Source organism: Leiobunum rupestre, chromosome 6 (assembly GCF_980474605.1).
Source record: "Leiobunum rupestre chromosome 6, qqLeiRupe1.1.hap1, whole genome shotgun sequence".
NCBI lineage: Eukaryota > Metazoa > Arthropoda > Arachnida > Opiliones > Sclerosomatidae > Leiobunum > Leiobunum rupestre.
In genome coordinates, this window is record NC_143389.1 from 34,911,774 (window position 1) to 34,931,091 (window position 19,318).

The following is a 19,318-nucleotide window of genomic DNA, read 5'->3' on the forward strand; positions in this document are numbered from 1 at the left end:
TGAAGTTACGTCGAGGAGTGTCCCCAGCCAACCCTGCTTCTTCAGCGTCAACGCCTCCAACCACACTAGTGACACTATCTCCCTCTTTTCACGCGACAAAATATTGTCGAGCGCAAACACTGATAAAAATTGGCCCGTCTAATTTGCATATTCTTCCTTGGCTATTTAAACCCTGGGGACTCGGCCCTTACTGAGTAAACGCGTTTATTATGAGGGCGTATTTATACCAGCCCTGGCCGCCCTGTATAAGAAGATGATAACTTTACGTATCGCTTCTGGCAGTGAAACCTTTTGTCAAGAATCTAGATATAACAGATTGTATACGTATTAAGGTTAAATCAGTTATATACTCGTGTTAATTTAAATAAGGGGTACAAAATTCCGTTAACGTTCGCGAGGTTTTTCTCCCAAAAGATGAGCTTAGAATTTTGACCTGGAGATAGCACCTGCTAAACTGAATTATTCATTTAACAATCAATTTAATTGTACACAAATTACCCGTTAGATTAATTTTCAACAAAATAATTATATTTTTAATCTGTATTAAACTATTAAATAACCAAGCGTATTTATATTGCCGCAAATGACGAATAGCAGAAAGCGTGCCTCGCTATTAATTAACCATCGTTTTAATAATTGATTGTTTCGCGGCAGCAACACGAGACTTTTAGCAAATTGAAACAGCGTGTGATAAAACTTTCAGACGAAACTAATAAATTTATCTTTGATTGGAAGTACTCCGCATTCTTTGAGCGTTTATTACGACCATACCTGAGAAAATCGCCTCGCGTTGTTGGAATTCGAGTTGGGCTACTCGGAGGTCACGGGTTATCACTTTAGCAGCTCAGCTTTTACGTTTTATGTGAACCAGGCAAGGCGAGGGGAGGGAATAAAAGTTTTACGCTAAATGATATAGTGTACGAGATCTAAAGAAAACAATCCTCGAAACTAGAGTTTGCCCTTTAAATATTAACACCGGAATCCGAAGCTCTTCTGAATTGCTATTTGGCCAAGTGCCAATAGTTTTATACGAGAAAATCGGACGATTCTGTTAAACTAGTTGCGTCGATGCAACTGCGTAACGTCAAGCGTAGTGACCAGCCCGGAGCTTAAATGCGGTAACTAAGATTTTTTTTGTTAGTGTTCAAAGGATTCTCAAATTATATTGCGAAATGATAACTTTATATATCTTTAGTTTCTAGTTTTATCATTACCAAAACTATGCAACTTCAACTTAACAATAAATTAAGAAAATTCACAAAAGCCATTTTCCGATTGGGAGTAACGATATTTTTGCACCAAAGTTCGTCGTCCGAAAGCAAACCTCGCGTAACGTAAATAACGTGGTTTTTCCTTTAAGGATTAATATAAATTTAATCATGAATCCAGCCATCAGCGGCGGAAAAATCCCCACCAATACGTTACGTGGTTTTGGTTTTCACAAAGGTGAAATTTTTCCGTTCCAGAGTTTCACTGACGTTTTCGGGGGATGTATAGTACGGACAACTAACGCCGTAACCCTTAGGTAATTGGAACGGCGTTCGGTCGACATCCCTTGTCAGTAGGGTGGAAGTAATGGGGAACTCCTTTTCCGGCAATAAAAATCTAGCTTAAAGCTAGGATAGTTTCTCGGCGCTGGTTCCCTGATTCGAGTGAAAGTCAATTTCGCTAAATTAGCTCTTCGAGGTTCGTTCGCTTCTCCGGATAATTTCCCTCCTCCCGTTTTTATTTCTTCGACGTAAATCTTTGAACGGATCTTTCGATCATTGGCGCCCGAGTTTTCAGCTGGCAATTCCATTTCGAGTAAGCGGTCACCTCCCAAATAATCCGATTCCATCGTGTGAATTTGGATCAAATTGGAATGGGCTTACCTACCAGTGTACCACCCTATTTCTCGGGAATATATTTCGGGATGCGTCAGTTCGAAATCTTCGCGTTTGTTTGACTTTAGACGTATACAGTTCGAATGAATGCGTTGCCGTGGTTTCCGGAAAAGGTGCAGCTTCGACATTTTTGACGGGGGAACTAATTTCCGAACATCGAAATTGGCCAGTTCATTAGCGAAACAAGAGAATGGGCTCGCAAATAGGTCTTTACCGAAATATCATTTTACTCTAATAGATCAACTGTAGTTTCACGAAAACGGCACCGAATAGAACTTTACGGGTATTAGACCAAATAGAATTTCACGGAAACAGCAGAAATTAAATTTTAACAAGATAGATAATTATACCGATATCAAAACAATACCAATTCTACAAACAGAAAATTAAGTTAATATGTATTATACCAATGTAATAGGTCATACAGAACATTACCAATATATTATTCCGAATGGAACGTTACCAATATAATAGTCCGAATGGAACGTTACCAATATAATAGTCCTAATGGAACTTCAACAATATTATAATCCGAAATGAACAAATGAACGTTGCCAAATTTACAATCCGAATGGAACGTTACCAATATAATAATCCGAATGGAGCGTTACCAATATAATAGTCCGAATGGAACTTCAACAATATTATAATCCGAAATGAACGTTGCCAAATTTACAATCCGAATGGAACGTTACCAATATAATAATCCGAATGGAACTTTACCAATATAATAACAAGAATGGAACGCTATCAAAATTTTTAATCCAAAAGGAACTTTACCAAAATTATAATCCAAAAAGAACTTTACCAAAATAATAATCCGAATGGAGCGTTACCAAACTAATAATCCGAACAGAACGTTACCAATATAATAATCCGAATGGGACGTTACCAATATAATAATCCGAATGGAACGTTACCAAAATAATAATTCGAATGGAACGTTACCAATATAATAGTCCGAATGGAACTTCAACAATATTATAATCCGAAATGAACGTTGCCAAATTTACAATCCGAATGGAACGTTACCAATATAATAATCCGAATGGAACTTTACCAATATAATAATAAGAATGGAACGCTATCAAAATTTTTAATCCAAAAGGAACTTTACCAAAATTATAATCCAAAAAGAACTTTACCAAAATAATAATCCGAATGGAGCGTTACCAAACTAATAATCCGAACAGAACGTTACCAATATAATAATCCGAATGGAACGATACCAAAATAATAATCCGAATGGAACGTTACCAAAATAATAATCCGAATGGAACGTTACCAAAATAATAATCCGAATGGAACGTTACCAAAATAATAATCCGAATGGAACGTTACCAATATAGTCAGTTCACCTTCAGTTTGAGCTATAAGTGACTAATATCCGTACATTGAACCTGGTAATATCGCTAATATCAGTAGGCGTTAGTGTCTATCTGTGCGCGCAACAAAAATTAATTTTGAGTGCTTTTGACATTTCTTTCTTCGAGTCAATTTTTTTTCACTTAAGAGATTCGACATTAGTGTTCGTTCCTTCCTCGTAGTATATAAAAAAGTCGTTATTTTGGCCGTGACACTTTAATTTTTATGAGATCTTAGCAAAGGCCGCTCAGTTTAGGGAATTTCTGCAGTTGACGGTTTTCGCTCCAGAAGAAAAAGATATGAAAATTATTATAATGGATTTTTGCTATAAAGAGCTTTTTAAAGGATCCATCCTTCAATTCCGTAATCCCCCCCCCGCCTCCCCCTGCGCCTTGGCTTGTCGCTTTTCCTTTGAGCTTCGGAAAGACGAGGCCGCGGATGAAGAAGATTGAGTTTCACTTTCTTATTTTGAGAGTGTTTAACTTTGAGTCTCGCGGGACGGGCAAATTTAGAGCCCATTTAAAAGAGGTCCAGAGAAAAACGACTGGCGACACCCATTATTTATATTTTTTATCTCTATACTAAGCCCTAGTAATCTCCAAACGGAATCTGCTAGCAATCATAATTCACAACTTTAGACTTTTAAGTTATACCCCCCACACCAACGATTTATAGAATTTTTATTACCGATTTATACTGCTATAGAATTACGCTAGACGGTAGTTTAAACCCGGTAGAAATTGAAATTTCCAACGGTTGGTCAACGCAGCTCATTGGTAGCATATGTGAATATCGAATGTTTGGTTGGAAGTAGTGGTTCTAAGAGTAAGTTAAAGTTAATTTACTTGGAATTGACAATATCAAGGGTCTAGTGAAGGCCCAAAGCCTCTACTATACGTACAACCCTTCTTCATTTCATTTGAAGTACATGCTCAATAAAACGAGAAAATACTGACTGAAAGTATTATTTAGCCGCGATATTTTTTTTCTGCAGGCCATAAAATTCATTTTTATCGGCGTCTTCTGCTGAGCTACTTCACTCTTAACCTTTGGTGTTTGGAAAAATTTCAAACAACTCAAGCATTTGTTATTTGCTTAGTTCTTCAAGAGAAAATATTGCTTTCGATAGAAATTTATTTCATTTTAAAAACTCGGGGAATATCCAAACAATTATCTTCAACAACGTTAAAAATTTAAACGGTTTTCTGTTTTTTTTTGGTAAACATAATTTCTAATCTAATAATTTATTATTTCCCCCTTTTCCATATGTTGGATGAAATGTTTATTCTGGGCTTTTCCGCAGACAAACTTATAAAATAAACTACAACTACTTTCAATCAAGAGCAAAATGTTGTAAAACTTTTCCTACCAATGGTCAACAGTGTAATGCAAGTAGAGTAAATTTAGCAAACGAACAAATTGAAAGAGAACAAAAAGTGTATACTCCTTTTACCCCGGAGTACTCGAATAAATTCCGTCTAATAATTTCTTTTTATCAAAAAATGCGTAAGATTTGCATTCTTTTGATTGCCTTCTCAACGTCGGTTTCCAAAGATCGATTTTTAGGCGCGGTTATAAATAAATTCATGTTTTATTTATGGAAAATACTGCTGAGAACGCAAGCCCAGGCATGACTTAACAATCCTAGCTAGATATGGTTCCTTCTTTGCGAATAGTTCGGGTTGGTGTACCTTAGCCGGGGTGAAAAACGATTCCTAAAAAATAATAAGTAGATAATAAATGCTTTCCAGCTGTTCTAGGACTAAAAGCGGGTACTTATTACTCAAAAACCTGCCAAGTGTACATCTTTTACTCCGAAATAAACTATTCACCTGCCACACCAATAGAGCCGTTGCAAATTCAAACGGACAAAGACTAAATCTTCATAGACTAACGTATGCTACTCGTTTTTGAAAAAGAGTTCAGTAATCCAAAGTAATTGATTTAATTTCGGAACAACCGAAAAATATCCACATCCTACGTCCTCATTACGGAGTTCTTAATTTTACTAAGCATACGTAGTAGCATAAGTGTCTCATATTGTTACATAAGTGTGGCACTTCCTGTTCTTCACATGTTAAAGTTTTACTGAGAGCTATTCACAAGACAGCCTGCATTACGGGCTTCGTCGCCGTTTCGCGTCCGCTCGCTAACGCGTCGCACGCACGAAGCCCTTGACAACGCCTCGCTAGGGGGAGATTTTCTTCTTCCGATGACGTTACTCCGCTACTAGCTCTCCGTAAAATATTTCCCAAAGTGAAAACTTATGGAACAATATTATAGACTTATGGTAGTAGTTATCGCGGATATATGTGATGTATGTATGAGGTATATATATGAGGTTTTGAGACACTTACCCGTAGAGGAGTGCGGCTCCGGCGATGGCACCCCCGCACTGAGCGGTAATGTAGAGCAGGGCTCTGAGGAGAGTCACTTTTTGCGTCACGAACATGGTGATCGTGACGGCCGGGTTGACGTGGGCGCCTGAAATATGTCCGAAGCACTGGGCCAGAGTGGCCATGGACAGTCCGCAAGTCATGGCGACCGTGGAGGCCGTGGGCGCGTAAGGGTAGGCCGGCCATTTGATGTGGGCGCCGCACAACAAAAATACGTGGAAAAAGGTCGCAAGGCACTCCGCGATGATCGCGCGCCAGAACTCCAAAGTTCGAATCTCTTCGCGCATCGAGCGCTTCCGGTTGATCTGCGTCCTCAGCGACTCCACCTGTAAATGGACACTTTATCAACCATAAATCACAACAACACCATCACAATAATTAACCATTGGTTTTTGGTAAATTTAGAGTAGTGTTGTTAATTTTCCGGAAAAATAAAATGCGGAAAATTTTCCGTAAATCGGAAAAATAAAACATTTAAACATAAACTACTTTTTAAAGGTTTTTAATGTTTTTAACTTTTAACCGATATAAAATGTCTAATATTACAAAATATTAATAGTGTTACATTGTTAATCAGTTTAAACTAGTCTAGAGGTTTAGTTTTACTTTTAGATTCGAAAAAATGAGGCGAAAATGCCGCTTTATTTAAAATTGCAAACAATATTAGACTAATCATTGAATGAATTTTTTATTTTTTTCGATAAAATACTTAACATTTTCCGACTTACAACACTAATTTAAAGTAAAAATTGTACGGGTACGTGTAATACTTTTAGACATTTTCTACACGTTCACGTTCCGGTGTTTAAACTCTCTAGTATTCGTGAAGATTTCGACCAGATCTTAATCGCTTCCACGAAACGAAATACTAAATTTGCAATATAGACTGGAAATCTTCATTATGATATATCTCTTATATATTGAGAAAAGCGACGATTTCTCGATTAGATTTTAGCCATAATTCCGCGTGGTAATCCAATCCCTCACGCGAACCCACTTGAAAATTCAAGAGCCTCGATAATCTGTTATCGGCCCGTGGACCTCTCGCTTCAGGCACACGCTGCCTTCGTTAAACAGCTTAAGCCCTCGCTTTAAACGAGAAGGGAGGTAAACAGTCTGCTCGCCTTAAAGCCACGTTTTCACTCTTATACGTTCTCCCTACGATTGCGCTTTGGCTGGACTTAACCTCTCCGTTGTTGACGATCTCATATACCACCAAAATACATTTAATACTTAAATCTAACCAATTGTTATCGCGAAATTGATAGAGGATAGATGCGCTACGTAGGGCTTGTTGAATAATTCAAAAGTATGTTCCCGTAATCTTTCTAGATAACAAAGTGCTTGAGGGACTCTGTAGGCGGTGGAACGCTCTCGGAGAAGCCCAACTCCGTGGTAAAATAACTACCGAAAATGTTTATCGACTATATAGGTAATATAAAAAAGGACCCGTGGAAACGTCGGATTTAATTTAATGCGAGGTGAACCAAACTAAAATAAGTGCCATTTATCGACTAAATAGGACCCCAAAATCAGTTGTAAAATAAGTACCATTTATCGACTAAAAAGGACCCCAAACTCAGTTGCAAAATAAGTTCCATTTATCGACATAATAGGACCACGAAATCGGTTTGCAAAATAAGTTCAATTTATCGACATAATAGGACCCCGAACTCGGTTTACAAAATAAGTTCCATTTATCGACATAATAGGACCCCGAACTCAGTTTGCAAAATAAGTTCCATTTATCGACATAATAGGACCCCGAACTCAGTTTGCAAAATAAGTTCCATTTATCGACATAATAGGACCCCGAACTCGGTTTGCAAAATAAGTTCCATTTATCGACATAATAGGACCCCGAACTCAGTTTGCAAAATAAGTTCCATTTATCAACTAAAAAGGAGCCCAAACTCAGTTACAAAATAAGAACAATTTATCGACTAAAAAGGACCCCAAACTCAGTTGCCAAATAAGTTTCATTTATCGACTAAAAATGATCCCAAAATCAGTAACAAAATAAGAACAATTTTTCGACTAAAAAGGAGCCCAAACTCCGTTGCAAAATAAGTTCCATTGATCGACTAAATAGGACCCCAAACTCACAAGTCAGTTGTAAAATCAGTTGCATTTATCGACTAAAAAAGACCCCAAAATTGGTTGAAAAATAAGAAAAAAAATCGATTAAAAGGACCCCAAACTCACAAGTCAGTTGTAAAATCAGTTGCATTTATCGACTAAAAAAGACCCCAAAATTGGTTGAAAAATAAGAAAAAAAATCGATTAAAAGGACCCCAAACTCAGATGCAAAATAAGTTCCATTTATCGACAAAAAAGGACCCCAAACTAAGTTGTAAAATAAGTTCCATTTATCGACTAAAAAGGTCCATAAACTCAGTTACAAAATAAGTTCCATTTATCGACTAAAAAGGACCCCAAACTCAGTTGCAAAATAAGTTCCATTTATCGACATAATAGGACCACGAAATCGGTTTGCAAAATAAGTTCAATTTATCGACATAATAGGACCCCGAACTCGGTTTACAAAATAAGTTCCATTTATCGACATAATAGGACCCCGAACTCAGTTTGCAAAATAAGTTCCATTTATCGACATAATAGGACCCCGAACTCAGTTTGCAAAATAAGTTCCATTTATCGACATAATAGGACCCCGAACTCGGTTTGCAAAATAAGTTCCATTTATCGACATAATAGGACCCCGAACTCAGTTTGCAAAATAAGTTCCATTTATCAACTAAAAAGGAGCCCAAACTCAGTTACAAAATAAGAACAATTTATCGACTAAAAAGGACCCCAAACTCAGTTGCCAAATAAGTTTCATTTATCGACTAAAAATGATCCCAAAATCAGTAACAAAATAAGAACAATTTTTCGACTAAAAAGGAGCCCAAACTCCGTTGCAAAATAAGTTCCATTGATCGACTAAATAGGACCCCAAACTCACAAGTCAGTTGTAAAATCAGTTGCATTTATCGACTAAAAAAGACCCCAAAATTGGTTGAAAAATAAGAAAAAAAATCGATTAAAAGGACCCCAAACTCACAAGTCAGTTGTAAAATCAGTTGCATTTATCGACTAAAAAAGACCCCAAAATTGGTTGAAAAATAAGAAAAAAAATCGATTAAAAGGACCCCAAACTCAGATGCAAAATAAGTTCCATTTATCGACAAAAAAGGACCCCAAACTAAGTTGTAAAATAAGTTCCATTTATCGACTAAAAAGGTCCATAAACTCAGTTACAAAATAAGTTCCATTTATCGACTAAAAAGGACCATAAATCAGTTACAAAATAAGTTCCATATATCGACTAAAAAGGACCCCAAACTCAGTTGTAAAATAAGCAGCGTTTATCGACAATAGGTAATCTCAAAAAGGAGGCCAAACAGGATGAATGGTATTTTTGGTAAGGTATGTACGGACCTTGTCTATGAGGTGGAGGAAAAAAGCTTCCACGGAGACGGGTGCCATGGGACGGCCTTCGACGATCATGGGTGAGCTTTCTAGCCTGGCCCGGCGAGTGCGACTGCGGCCAGCGGTGGAAGTGGTGGCGCCGGGGTGGACGGAGCGGAGAGAGGCGGCCGTCGCGTAGGGCTCGAAATCTCCGTCGTAATAGGTGCCGGCCTCTTCGCCGAAGCTCTCGGCTCCGTCACCGGCTCGTTGACGCCGCGACGTCTTGCGCGTGGAGCCGCGCCGGCAACACGTGCACCAAGACAGCCTGGAAAATTGAGGGAAAACAAAGGGCAGAAATCACGCCGATCGGACTTCCCCGAAGAAAAAGCGGACACCGACCGGAGCAACTTCCCGAACGGAAACTGGCGGCGACAACACCTCCTCCTCCCGCGGCGAAACTTGGAACTCGCGTCGTCGGATCCTCGAATGATCTCTCCGTGCGCGGTACTGCCGCATCCAGTCTCTCGAGAGGACAAAGAGCGACTGACTGCGACTCGCTTTCTCTCCGCTTTCCCTCTCTCTCTCTTTCCCTCTGTCTCCGTGGTTCCGACTGCGACCTTCTCCGTAGGCTGCCGCGGATCGAACCCGCTGGCGGTTGCGTCATGGCTTTCCGGGTAATGGGAAGTACGACTGGAGCGGCGAGGGGGGGCGCGAAGAGTTCCGCTCCCTCTTCACGTGTTTGGCGTGCCATTCCTCCCTTTCTTCGGTTTCATTCAAGGACCAAGAACTCCTCCGAGTGATCGCCGGTGTCTATCCACTCCACCCGCGTCAAATATGTAATAGCTTAAGGTGATTTAATCGCTGCTAATGTGGTTATTATTTTCGTACAAGTCGGTGACTCTTCCCTTATTTTATTTTTTAAACCAAAAAAAATTCATTAGGAAAATATTTCCCCTCAGATACCAGTGGCGTCGCTAGGGTGTTTTAGGCGGCGCTTGAGCCACCTGTAAAATGTCTGAAGCGTCACCTAAAATTTCCGAAAAGCGCCTCCTAAAATTCCCAATTTTTCCAATTCACTTGTCGAAAAGTTTCTTCGAACTTAAAAATGGGCATCAAAAATATAATTTTTCCTAGTCGGCCTCAATGTTTCAACGTTACAAACCTTTTTGGGAGCTCCCCTCTCCCCCATATCACTCACTAGTGATATGGCTTAAGCGCCACCAGTTTTGAAATCCTGGTGACGCCACTGTCAGATACGAAATTGCATTCCAAAGGCTGCGCTTTCCACTTCTGAAAACTAAAAAAAAAATAACTCATAACTGAAAAACTGTCTTTTTGAAAAATTTCAAATTTCTATGGAACGTAGCTCGTGCAGGGGACATTTACTAGTATAAAATTGAATGACCTTAAACCATGTCTTTAAGGTTATTCAAAAACTTTCTCGAGAACCAGTGGCGAAGCCAGAAATTCGTCAAGGGGGGGGTCGAAGTACGTCAATGTTAAGAGGGGGTCGAGAAAGGGGTGGAAATTTACTACAGTCAAAGTTAGTCCCAAGGAGGGGCGGGTCTGGACCCGGAAACACCCCCTTGTCTACGCCACTGTCGAGAACCGTTGGGTTTAAGGAATTAGATCGAATTAAAAAGTTGTTGCTCGCCATATTATTAGTTCAAATAACTTTGATTTGACCAAATTTGATCAATCAGAAGCAGATAAATTGAAGGTTAATGAATTCACTGTTTGATAATAAAATAATCAGATTAGTTTTAATGTGACTAAATAAAATAAATACTGAATAGTTTACGATGGTTCAATTTTGCCACCGTCGGCTACGATACATGATTGAGCTCGTTTAACGACGGAGTTCATAGTGTTGTTCAACATTTCAATTGAAATGTCACTAATCACATTATTTTATTATCAAATTTCTCGGTATCTGATTCGTCAAATCAAAGTTATTTGAACTAATAATATAGCGAGCAACAACTTTCTAAGTGGAACTAAATCCGTGAACCCAAGGGTTTTCGAGATAGGTTTTGAATGACCCTGAAGGCATGGTTCAAGGTCGTTCAATTTTACACTAGTAAATGTCCCCCGGCACGAGGAATGTTCCATAGAAATTTGAAATTGAAAAAGTAAAAACGTTTTTTAGTTATTTATCATTTTTCGTTTTTTTAGTGGACACCCTGTATAAAAGGAAGTTTCCGAAGTTTGACCCAAATGGAATGTAATTCGTATTCTGTTTGTAAAGGAAATATTATCCTTAATGGTCAAGCGAGAGGCGATTTCGAAGGGGCGGGGGGAATTATATCAAGTCCGTTTTCTTGGGTAATGTATATTTTATACCGTAGCCGAAACACGCGATTTCGTATTTCTTGAGAGTCGAGTTCAAACTTCAGTTTTCTTTTTTCTTTTAATAATTTTTCTTCTCCTTATTGCCGCCTCTTCGTGTGTGGCAGGAGAGAGAAGCGCGGTCTGTGGGGTGGCCTCGGGGTGGCCTTCGTGTCGCCTACAGCGCTTGAGACGTCTATTAAATTATAATATTTTTCATGTATGTCAAATATTTCATTCGAGAACATTTCTGATTGCTTTAGACTTATAAATAAAATATTTTGCTCGTTGTAATTTAGTTTTCAGCGTCATTCAAATATTTACAACTCACGACAGGCTAAAGAAGTTTGGTTTTAATTATATTATACTGATTTTTCTTTGTCTCAAATCATACTTTTACGGTCGCAATAATTTCCCTTAAATTAACGGTGTAAGTTTTTATTTTTTGGTAACCCTTAATTTCCAAAAAAAAAAAACAATTATATTGTTAACTATGGAAACGTGCGTAGCGCGCAAATAAATATTTCAAACTGTGCAATAGTGGATTTTATTTTAAAACTTAATTATATTGTTCTTTATTTTTTTTTTACGAAAGCTGTCCAGTTGATTTTACATTTTCCACGTTTACGGAAATATTATTATTTTTTAAATATGTAAATGATATTACAACCGTATTCTAAATTAAAAAATTCCCTATTCACATTGCGCTCGAAAACCAATCGCATCTGACTAAGCTACAAGTTTCCCGTTGACGTTTTCACGCAGTTCCCTAACCTGCTTAATTGCCTCAAATTAACTAAATAATTTTTAATAGCTTTCCAGTCTTCAATTCGAAGCAGTGGCGTAGCCAAGGGGGGCACAGGTTACACGTGTCTTGAAAAATAGTTTTTGACCTAAAAAGTTGAAACGCAAAATAACGCCAAGTATTGGGGTTTGAATTTTCGCCGCCACCTTAGTATTGTCAGCGCCAGCAGCACCTTAGTGAGCGATTTGCGAACTATCCTAACTTTTAAAATCGTGCAATTTAGGCTTAGGTCTCGTATAACTGGAACGCGCCGCGCGTGCAAAACAAATCTTTCACGTCTTCAGCAGCGCACGCTTTTATGTTGTTTTTCTGTCTCCCCGATTTCTCACCCGGTGTCGCGGCGGACGCGCGCTTTTCAATTTCCAGAAATTTCTTTATTTTATTAAAAATTAACCACTTAATATTTTTTATGTGGTTTTCGCCATAAATTTTAGTTTTGAACGGGCTATAGGGCTATTTAACTGGTTAAAGCTTGACCGTTCCCCTTTAATACTATACGATATATTGCGAGAAAAAGTTAAAATAAAATAAAATAATAAAAAGCTTTGTAAATACTTTTCCCAAGTACTTCAGTTTTAATTTTAATTAGCTATTAACTTTCGGGTTACGAAATATGAAGAGCTTATTCAATTAGAAAAAATAATCAAATTACCGTACAATAATTGTATCAACAAGTTTCCAGAGCCATTGTTGAGTGATGAAATTTTATATTATTTACACGTACTTTAGGGTAACTCATAATTTGAGGTTTTAACTGTGGGTTTTCAAAATTGATATTTCGACTCATTTTACTTCTCGGTGTAATATTAGGAGCTGGTGGTGAGAATGGGATCCAATATTTTCACACGCAGTTATCAATCTGATAAACTCTACGATGATTTTCCTAGAAACGTTTTTAATACCAGAAGCCCAAAATCGTGAAACGTCTCGTTTTCGAACTAGAGGTATAATTCGGAGAGATACAGATTTGTTAAGGTGATATGTGACCAGAAAATATAGTCCTCTCGATATATTCATACCCAGGGACTTCAGCAGTGAAATAACTTGAAATCGCGTAAATTTAGTAGCTTTAATAACTTTAATCAATTAAATATTGAAATCACTTGAAATCTGAAATCAGATGTACAAAATTTCTAACATTGGAATGTTAAAACTATTATTTGTTATCATAAATATACGTACTAATGAACAATAATCGTGATTCTGAAGGTGATATCTCCGTATAATTTTCTCAATACGCTTTGAAAAACCTTAAGCCTTGCCCGCCTTTCGCCTTTAAAGTTTTAAACCAAGGATAATCTATACCTACGTTTCAGGTTTGCCAACCGACGTTTTGGAGAGCAAACTACTTTTTCGCTACAAAGACTAAACATAGCGCTCACTAGATTCGCTAGTTCTAGGCCACGTTAATTTCTTCTTTGCCCCCTATCGAAACAAGACGTTTCAAAAGTTTCACGTTGGCGGTATAGGGAGTTTCTTCAATTATTATAGGCTTCTGTTAATACTTATCTTGATCTTGATTTGACGAAATAGGAGATGGATAAATTTAAAACCACGACTGTAACTTTCACGTGGCATCATCTTAAGCTCTAGCCTTTGAGCTAGGTCCGTCATCTTGCCAAAAACATTATTAATCGGACGTGGGCGTTAAGAATAGCGTGAAATTAACCTTAAATTTTTCCTCGAATGTGTATATCGCGTTAACTGTCGACGGGGCCGAATGAAACGCCTATTTGGAACTCTAACACGGTTTACTGGCGTGACCCAAAATAATGGCTCCACGCTCCTCGCCTATAGTAGTTGTTGCTGTTCCAATAAAAGCTTCAGAGGCCGCTACTTCTAGTGTTTGTTTTAATCTCGCTGTCACCAGCGTCCATTAAGCCTTATTTCGTTTGAAGTACCGTGCAGCCCGACGTCTTAAGCGTTTTATCAACGCGTTAGTGTACGCTGCTCGAAGGACTAAGCCTTGTTTCTTCCGAAAGCGGCGGTAATTGGGAGGTCGATTGTTATACGATGGTGGCTCTAGACTTCAGTTCGATACGCTTGTTATTTACCACTACAATGGCCTTTAATAGATCAAATGTTTCGTACGCTTTCTCCAGATGGCGTAGGATGCGTAATTTCCTTCTAGGAACCGTATATCCAACTATTTATTAGATTAGATGATTAAATTTATTTTAATTAATAATTTAGAAAGCCTTATGGAACGTTTAAAAAATATTCGATAAATTTTGTTTTTGAGCACAATTTTGTAAAACGTTTCAAGGACATAAGGATATTTTAATAGTCAGCCTGACTAGTGAGCCTCCTATGTTAATTGATTTTAATAGTCACTGACTAGGAGTGTAAAACAAGAAGGACAGCCAACAATTTGCTTTCCCCGTCAGATTTAAAATAGGAGTTTATTCTCACTTGAGTTACATGATGTGATTTAAAAAAAATGAGATTGATGAATGATGAATTTATGATACGCCATATTCGCCATTATTTTTGAATATTTAGGTTAATTAATTTTAGTAGTCCGAGCATTTATTTTAGTAGTCAAATGGCGTGACTATAGTGCCTTATGTCCAACACTGGTTCCAAGATATATTGGTATGAAAACATTTTTTAAATTGATATTCTGAAAAATACCTTTACTTAGGGCCGGATTAGCATAATTTCGACCGGGGGCAATAGCACAATGAAGTCGCCCCCAATGAGTGAGGAGCACTAGAGAGGGGAGGGCCCAATCGTAACATTCCGTTTACGTCCGAGTCCAACCGCTAATAGCGGAGTGGTTAGCACTTTAGTCTCACTGCAAGATGAGCCATGTTCGTTGCCAGCATAGAGATTGTTCATGATTCCTACTTGAGGCACTTCGGTTGAGTTTGCAAGGTATCTCCATGGAACTAACTAACGCGTTAGTTAGCTAAATGGTATCTCCCTACTCAGGCCCGGACTGGCTCCTTTGGAGGCCCTCGGCTAGAATAAAAAAATCTAAATGGTTATTTATAGGGCAACAAATAATGTTTAAAGTGTACTAGATTCTACGTGCACATCAATTTGAAACGTCAAAAGCGTCTAAAGGACCTTTAAGAAAAATTTTGTTATAAGCAATTTGGGGCCCCCTTGAGCCGGGGCCCTCGGTAATCGCCAACCTGGCCAGTCTGGGCCTGTTGAACTCCACTAGTTAAATGTGTTTTGACTCTTCGGTTTCCCGCTTCATTTAAATATTTTCCGAGGTTAACGGTAAACCATCCTACACCTGGAATAATTTCAACACGTGTCGGTACCAAAGGTTTATATTATGTCTCCCACTAGAGAATCTGATTCAACACAGATTCCATTGGTAGCGAATAACGGATGGGTACACTGCATCACAGCTCAAAATTTAACGCCGATCCATTTCAAATGTTGAAATAAAACTGCATAGGAATATGTAAACCACTTTTCCAATGTAACAGTTTAACTCAAGCATAGTTAAAAAAAAAGAAAATAAAGTGGTTAAAATTTTCAAATTGATTGTAGACGCTTAATTATGAGCTCATCTCAAAAAAATTTGCTGTTTAAACAAAGAAAATTTTCCATAAAATTTCCCCTTTTTCTACTTATTAACTTAAAACAAATTTTTATTTTAGACTTTTATTGGTTTAAACGGATTGGTTTTGAGTAGATCTGTTCTTTAATTTTGATTAAAAAAAAGTCACTCACGTTGATCGAGGTGTGGAATTTACTAATTTGTAATATTTGGAAAAGATTTGTTTAGTTTTTTCGTTTCAATTATTATCGAAGATGATACCAAAATCTTTAGGTTGTAATACATTTTGGTATGAAACATTATTGGCATCATGGCAATTTCAGTAATTTCTAATGCAATAAACCCGTTTGTCCTATAGAAATATGTTTTGATAATCTTTAAATAATGATAAATTAATGGAATAGCATTATTTTTTAAATAATTTTGAAAATTGTGAATCTGATGTCAGGTCTAAAAATCAGTGATCAAAAATTGCAGGAATGATTCTCTTAAATTTCAAATTATATAAATTCTAAAATTCAACAAAAGTTTTGGAAAATTCAAGATTTATTCGACCACTCGTTAACTTTTTTTATACTTAATTCGAAATGCCAAGAGCGTAATTAAGGCCCAAGTTTTCCAAAGTTACTGTCGTGATTCTTTGAAATATACGTTTTACATACAGTCCCAATTGGGGATTTGTATGTATTGGTTTCACGTACAGTGTAGCCGATGTCGCCGCCGAATTCTAGATAACTCGAATTCAGTTAATGTCTAGCCCATTAGATTTTCGGCTCTCGATGGTCCATCTTGGTCATTTGACGATTTTTATGGATTTTGTTGATTTTCGCATTGAATCTACCTAAATTTTTGGAAATTAAGTCCAATTTGGATGAAAATTATATTATAGGTTAGGCCATAAACTCTTGTTGCTACGTTCACACAAAAATATAAATTATATATATGTGTTTTTAGCCAATTGGAGTGGCTATATATTGGTGTACGGACCATGGTGGGATTCAAGGTTGGTAAAATCGTTAGTTTAGTACCAATTGAGAATTAAGATTCTGGCGCTATATATTTGAAATGCGCCAAATAACTTTTCCAGTTTTTCTGCGAAGGTCCAAAGGTTAAAATACGAACTCTACACCAACAGAGGATTATATTGAATAATGTAGCTTAACTTTTATCATGATTTAATAATATATAATATTTATTCAGACAAAGTTACAGATTTGATTTTAATCAAATTTAATCATAATTTAATTATAACAGTGTGTCCCAATAATCGGGGGAGCGTACATTTTGTCCTTGCTATTTTTATGTTTGATTTTGCTGTCTAGTTAAAAATATCTCTTAGTTAATTAATTTTATAAGCTATTCTCTTGTTAACGGACAGGATGATTGATATATTGTTCGTTATTTGATCAAATTAGTAAAAAATTACTCTTAGGTCTTTAAAGCACTCTTATTAATTTAATCAATTCAATTCAATAACCATGTGGAATTTGCTACTTACGTATTCAACATAAGATAGTTAAGTTAAAATACGCGAAAAGGTAGAAACGTCCATAATAAAAAGGGGGCAAAAAACTAAAACTTGTCCCCTTTTTATTATGGACTTTTCTACCATTTCATATAATTTAACTGCATTATAGTCCATAGGTGGTCTTTATTAACTTAAATAATAAATTAAACCAACTTTTAATAAAAATATTAAGTAACTAAAGTAGTCTGTTCATCTATCTTATAATAATTTCAATCTTATGAGATTTCAAGGTAATTAAGGGTTAATTTTCCTGGCTTTTTTTATTCTAGTGAAATGTATCATTGTATGTATTCTGGTGTCTCGACATTTTATTCTTCAATATAAGTTAAATTATAATAATAATCAGCTAGGCTTATACCCAAGGCACCACTTTAGGCCCAAGTCATTTAGCGTCTTTTAATTAGAGCATAGCGCCGATTTAATTTCCGTCGGCGGCGTCATTTGGCGAAAAACAACCGTTGGCAGCTGGCCCTCCGATTTTTCAAAAATTATTCGTGGCGTTGATTTTTTTCGGCGGTGGCGGCGGCGTGAACGGGAAAAATATCTCCCCTCCTTTTGAAAATTTCAAAAAAATTCCAAAACGTTTTTGAAAAAAAAATAAACAAAATTTATCGGCGGCGGCGTCAGCGGTGCAGTGTGGTGGCGGAGTGGTTAGCACTTTCGCTTCGCAGCAAGAGGAGCCGGGTTCGATCCCAGCTTGTGGCACTGGGTGAAAACTCGGAACAACTCCTTCTGCGTTGAGTTTGCAAGTTCTCTCCCCACTGGTTTAAGGGGTTTTCCCCCGAGATCTTCGGTTTCCCCTTCCATAAAAACTTGTTGAGGTTAACGGTAATAGTTAGTGTAGGGAGCTGTTGGCTCGAACGCGTGGCATGCAGGGCTTGTCACCACCCTCCTACGCATTATAACCCAGCCACCTGAATTAAAGGCTTCAAAAGTCGCTCGATGACTTCGGCCTAAGGTGGTGCCTTGGGTATTAGCCTAGCTGATTAGCCTAGCTGATACTTATGAAATGAGTGTGTCAGAATGTATAGCCCGGTGTACCTAGTAACAGAGACCATACCACCGGAGTTCTTTTATCATAGTGCCCTACGCCTGTGTCCACCTAGCCAGGACAGGTGACAAATCCAGCATGGGTAGTAGTACCCTACTGCTGATGGTCGCACCTTTGGCGCGAGCCACTCAACGCAGCAGAAGGTGCAGCAATGGTTGGACCATTTCTCCCTTCGCACACAGCAGTGGGATTAAGAGTGGATGCTGTAGCAACTCCAGCCGACACCCTACCTACGTAGGTAAAGAGTCAAACCCTTTGGAGAGAGCTCCTAAAGGGGAACGACGAGCACATAGCAGTCCAAGTAACCCGGCACAGCTGGCACCGGAGATCCCGGTGGGACTCCAAAAGGTCGGGAAACAGGACCGCCATGCCCTCATACGGAGGGCCGCCGCCCCACAGCAGGCTACCCAATCCACCGAGGTGGCCAGTTTGCCTGGACCCTCTCCGTTAGCCTGAGCCGAATCTGAAGTTTCCAGCCCCTACCTGACCGAAGTCGGAGGTGGAGATAGGACCAATTGATTAGAGCTAACATCTCTCAGTGTGCCACCACCCTTATGGGTTACAAGAGCCGGACCCCAAATCCCCGGTAAAGCCACCAGTTATTGCACACTCTGACCCGTTAAGAGCCGGCGTCAGTGGTGCGCCAAAAAGTAATTGACAAGGCGGCGGTGGTTCGGCGCCCGATAAAATATCGGCGACGGTGGCGTTTGATCAGCGGCGCTAGGATCTACGTTTAATGCCTTAAACAGGTGGCCGGGTGACAATACATAGGACGGTGGTTGAAAGCCCTTCATGCCACGCGAGAGAAAATAGTTCCCTACACTAACTATTACCGTTAACCTCAACAAGTTTTTATGGAAAGGGGAAACTGAAGGACTCGGGGGTTAATAATAAAATTAAATATTACCGTTAACATCAATAATAATAATAATAATAATGTTCATTATCTGATGTGAAATTTAACCGTACCAAGTAAATGAATGACTTAACAATCGACGATAAAACAAAACGAAAACGGAGCTTAATTG

At 38.2% G+C, this 19,318-nt stretch overlaps 2 protein-coding genes across 2 annotated transcripts in view; both read right to left on the bottom strand.

Moving 5' to 3' along the window:
* The window catches only part of LOC149940722 (aquaporin AQPAe.a-like), a 128,232-nt gene extending 118,578 nt beyond the window's left edge, over positions 1-9,654 (bottom strand). The window contains exons 1-3 of the mRNA XM_090178213.1: positions 9,458-9,654; positions 9,089-9,383; positions 5,606-5,970 (exon numbers count right to left, since the gene is read on the bottom strand). Coding sequence (XP_090034339.1) covers positions 5,606-5,970; positions 9,089-9,157 — 434 coding nt within the window. The 5' untranslated portion in view covers positions 9,158-9,383; positions 9,458-9,654. The remainder of the gene's footprint in view (positions 1-5,605; positions 5,971-9,088; positions 9,384-9,457) is intronic.
* The window catches only part of LOC149940717 (platelet-activating factor acetylhydrolase-like), a 333,976-nt gene that overhangs the window by 165,288 nt on the left and 149,370 nt on the right, over positions 1-19,318 (bottom strand). The gene's annotated exons all lie outside the window — the stretch shown is intronic.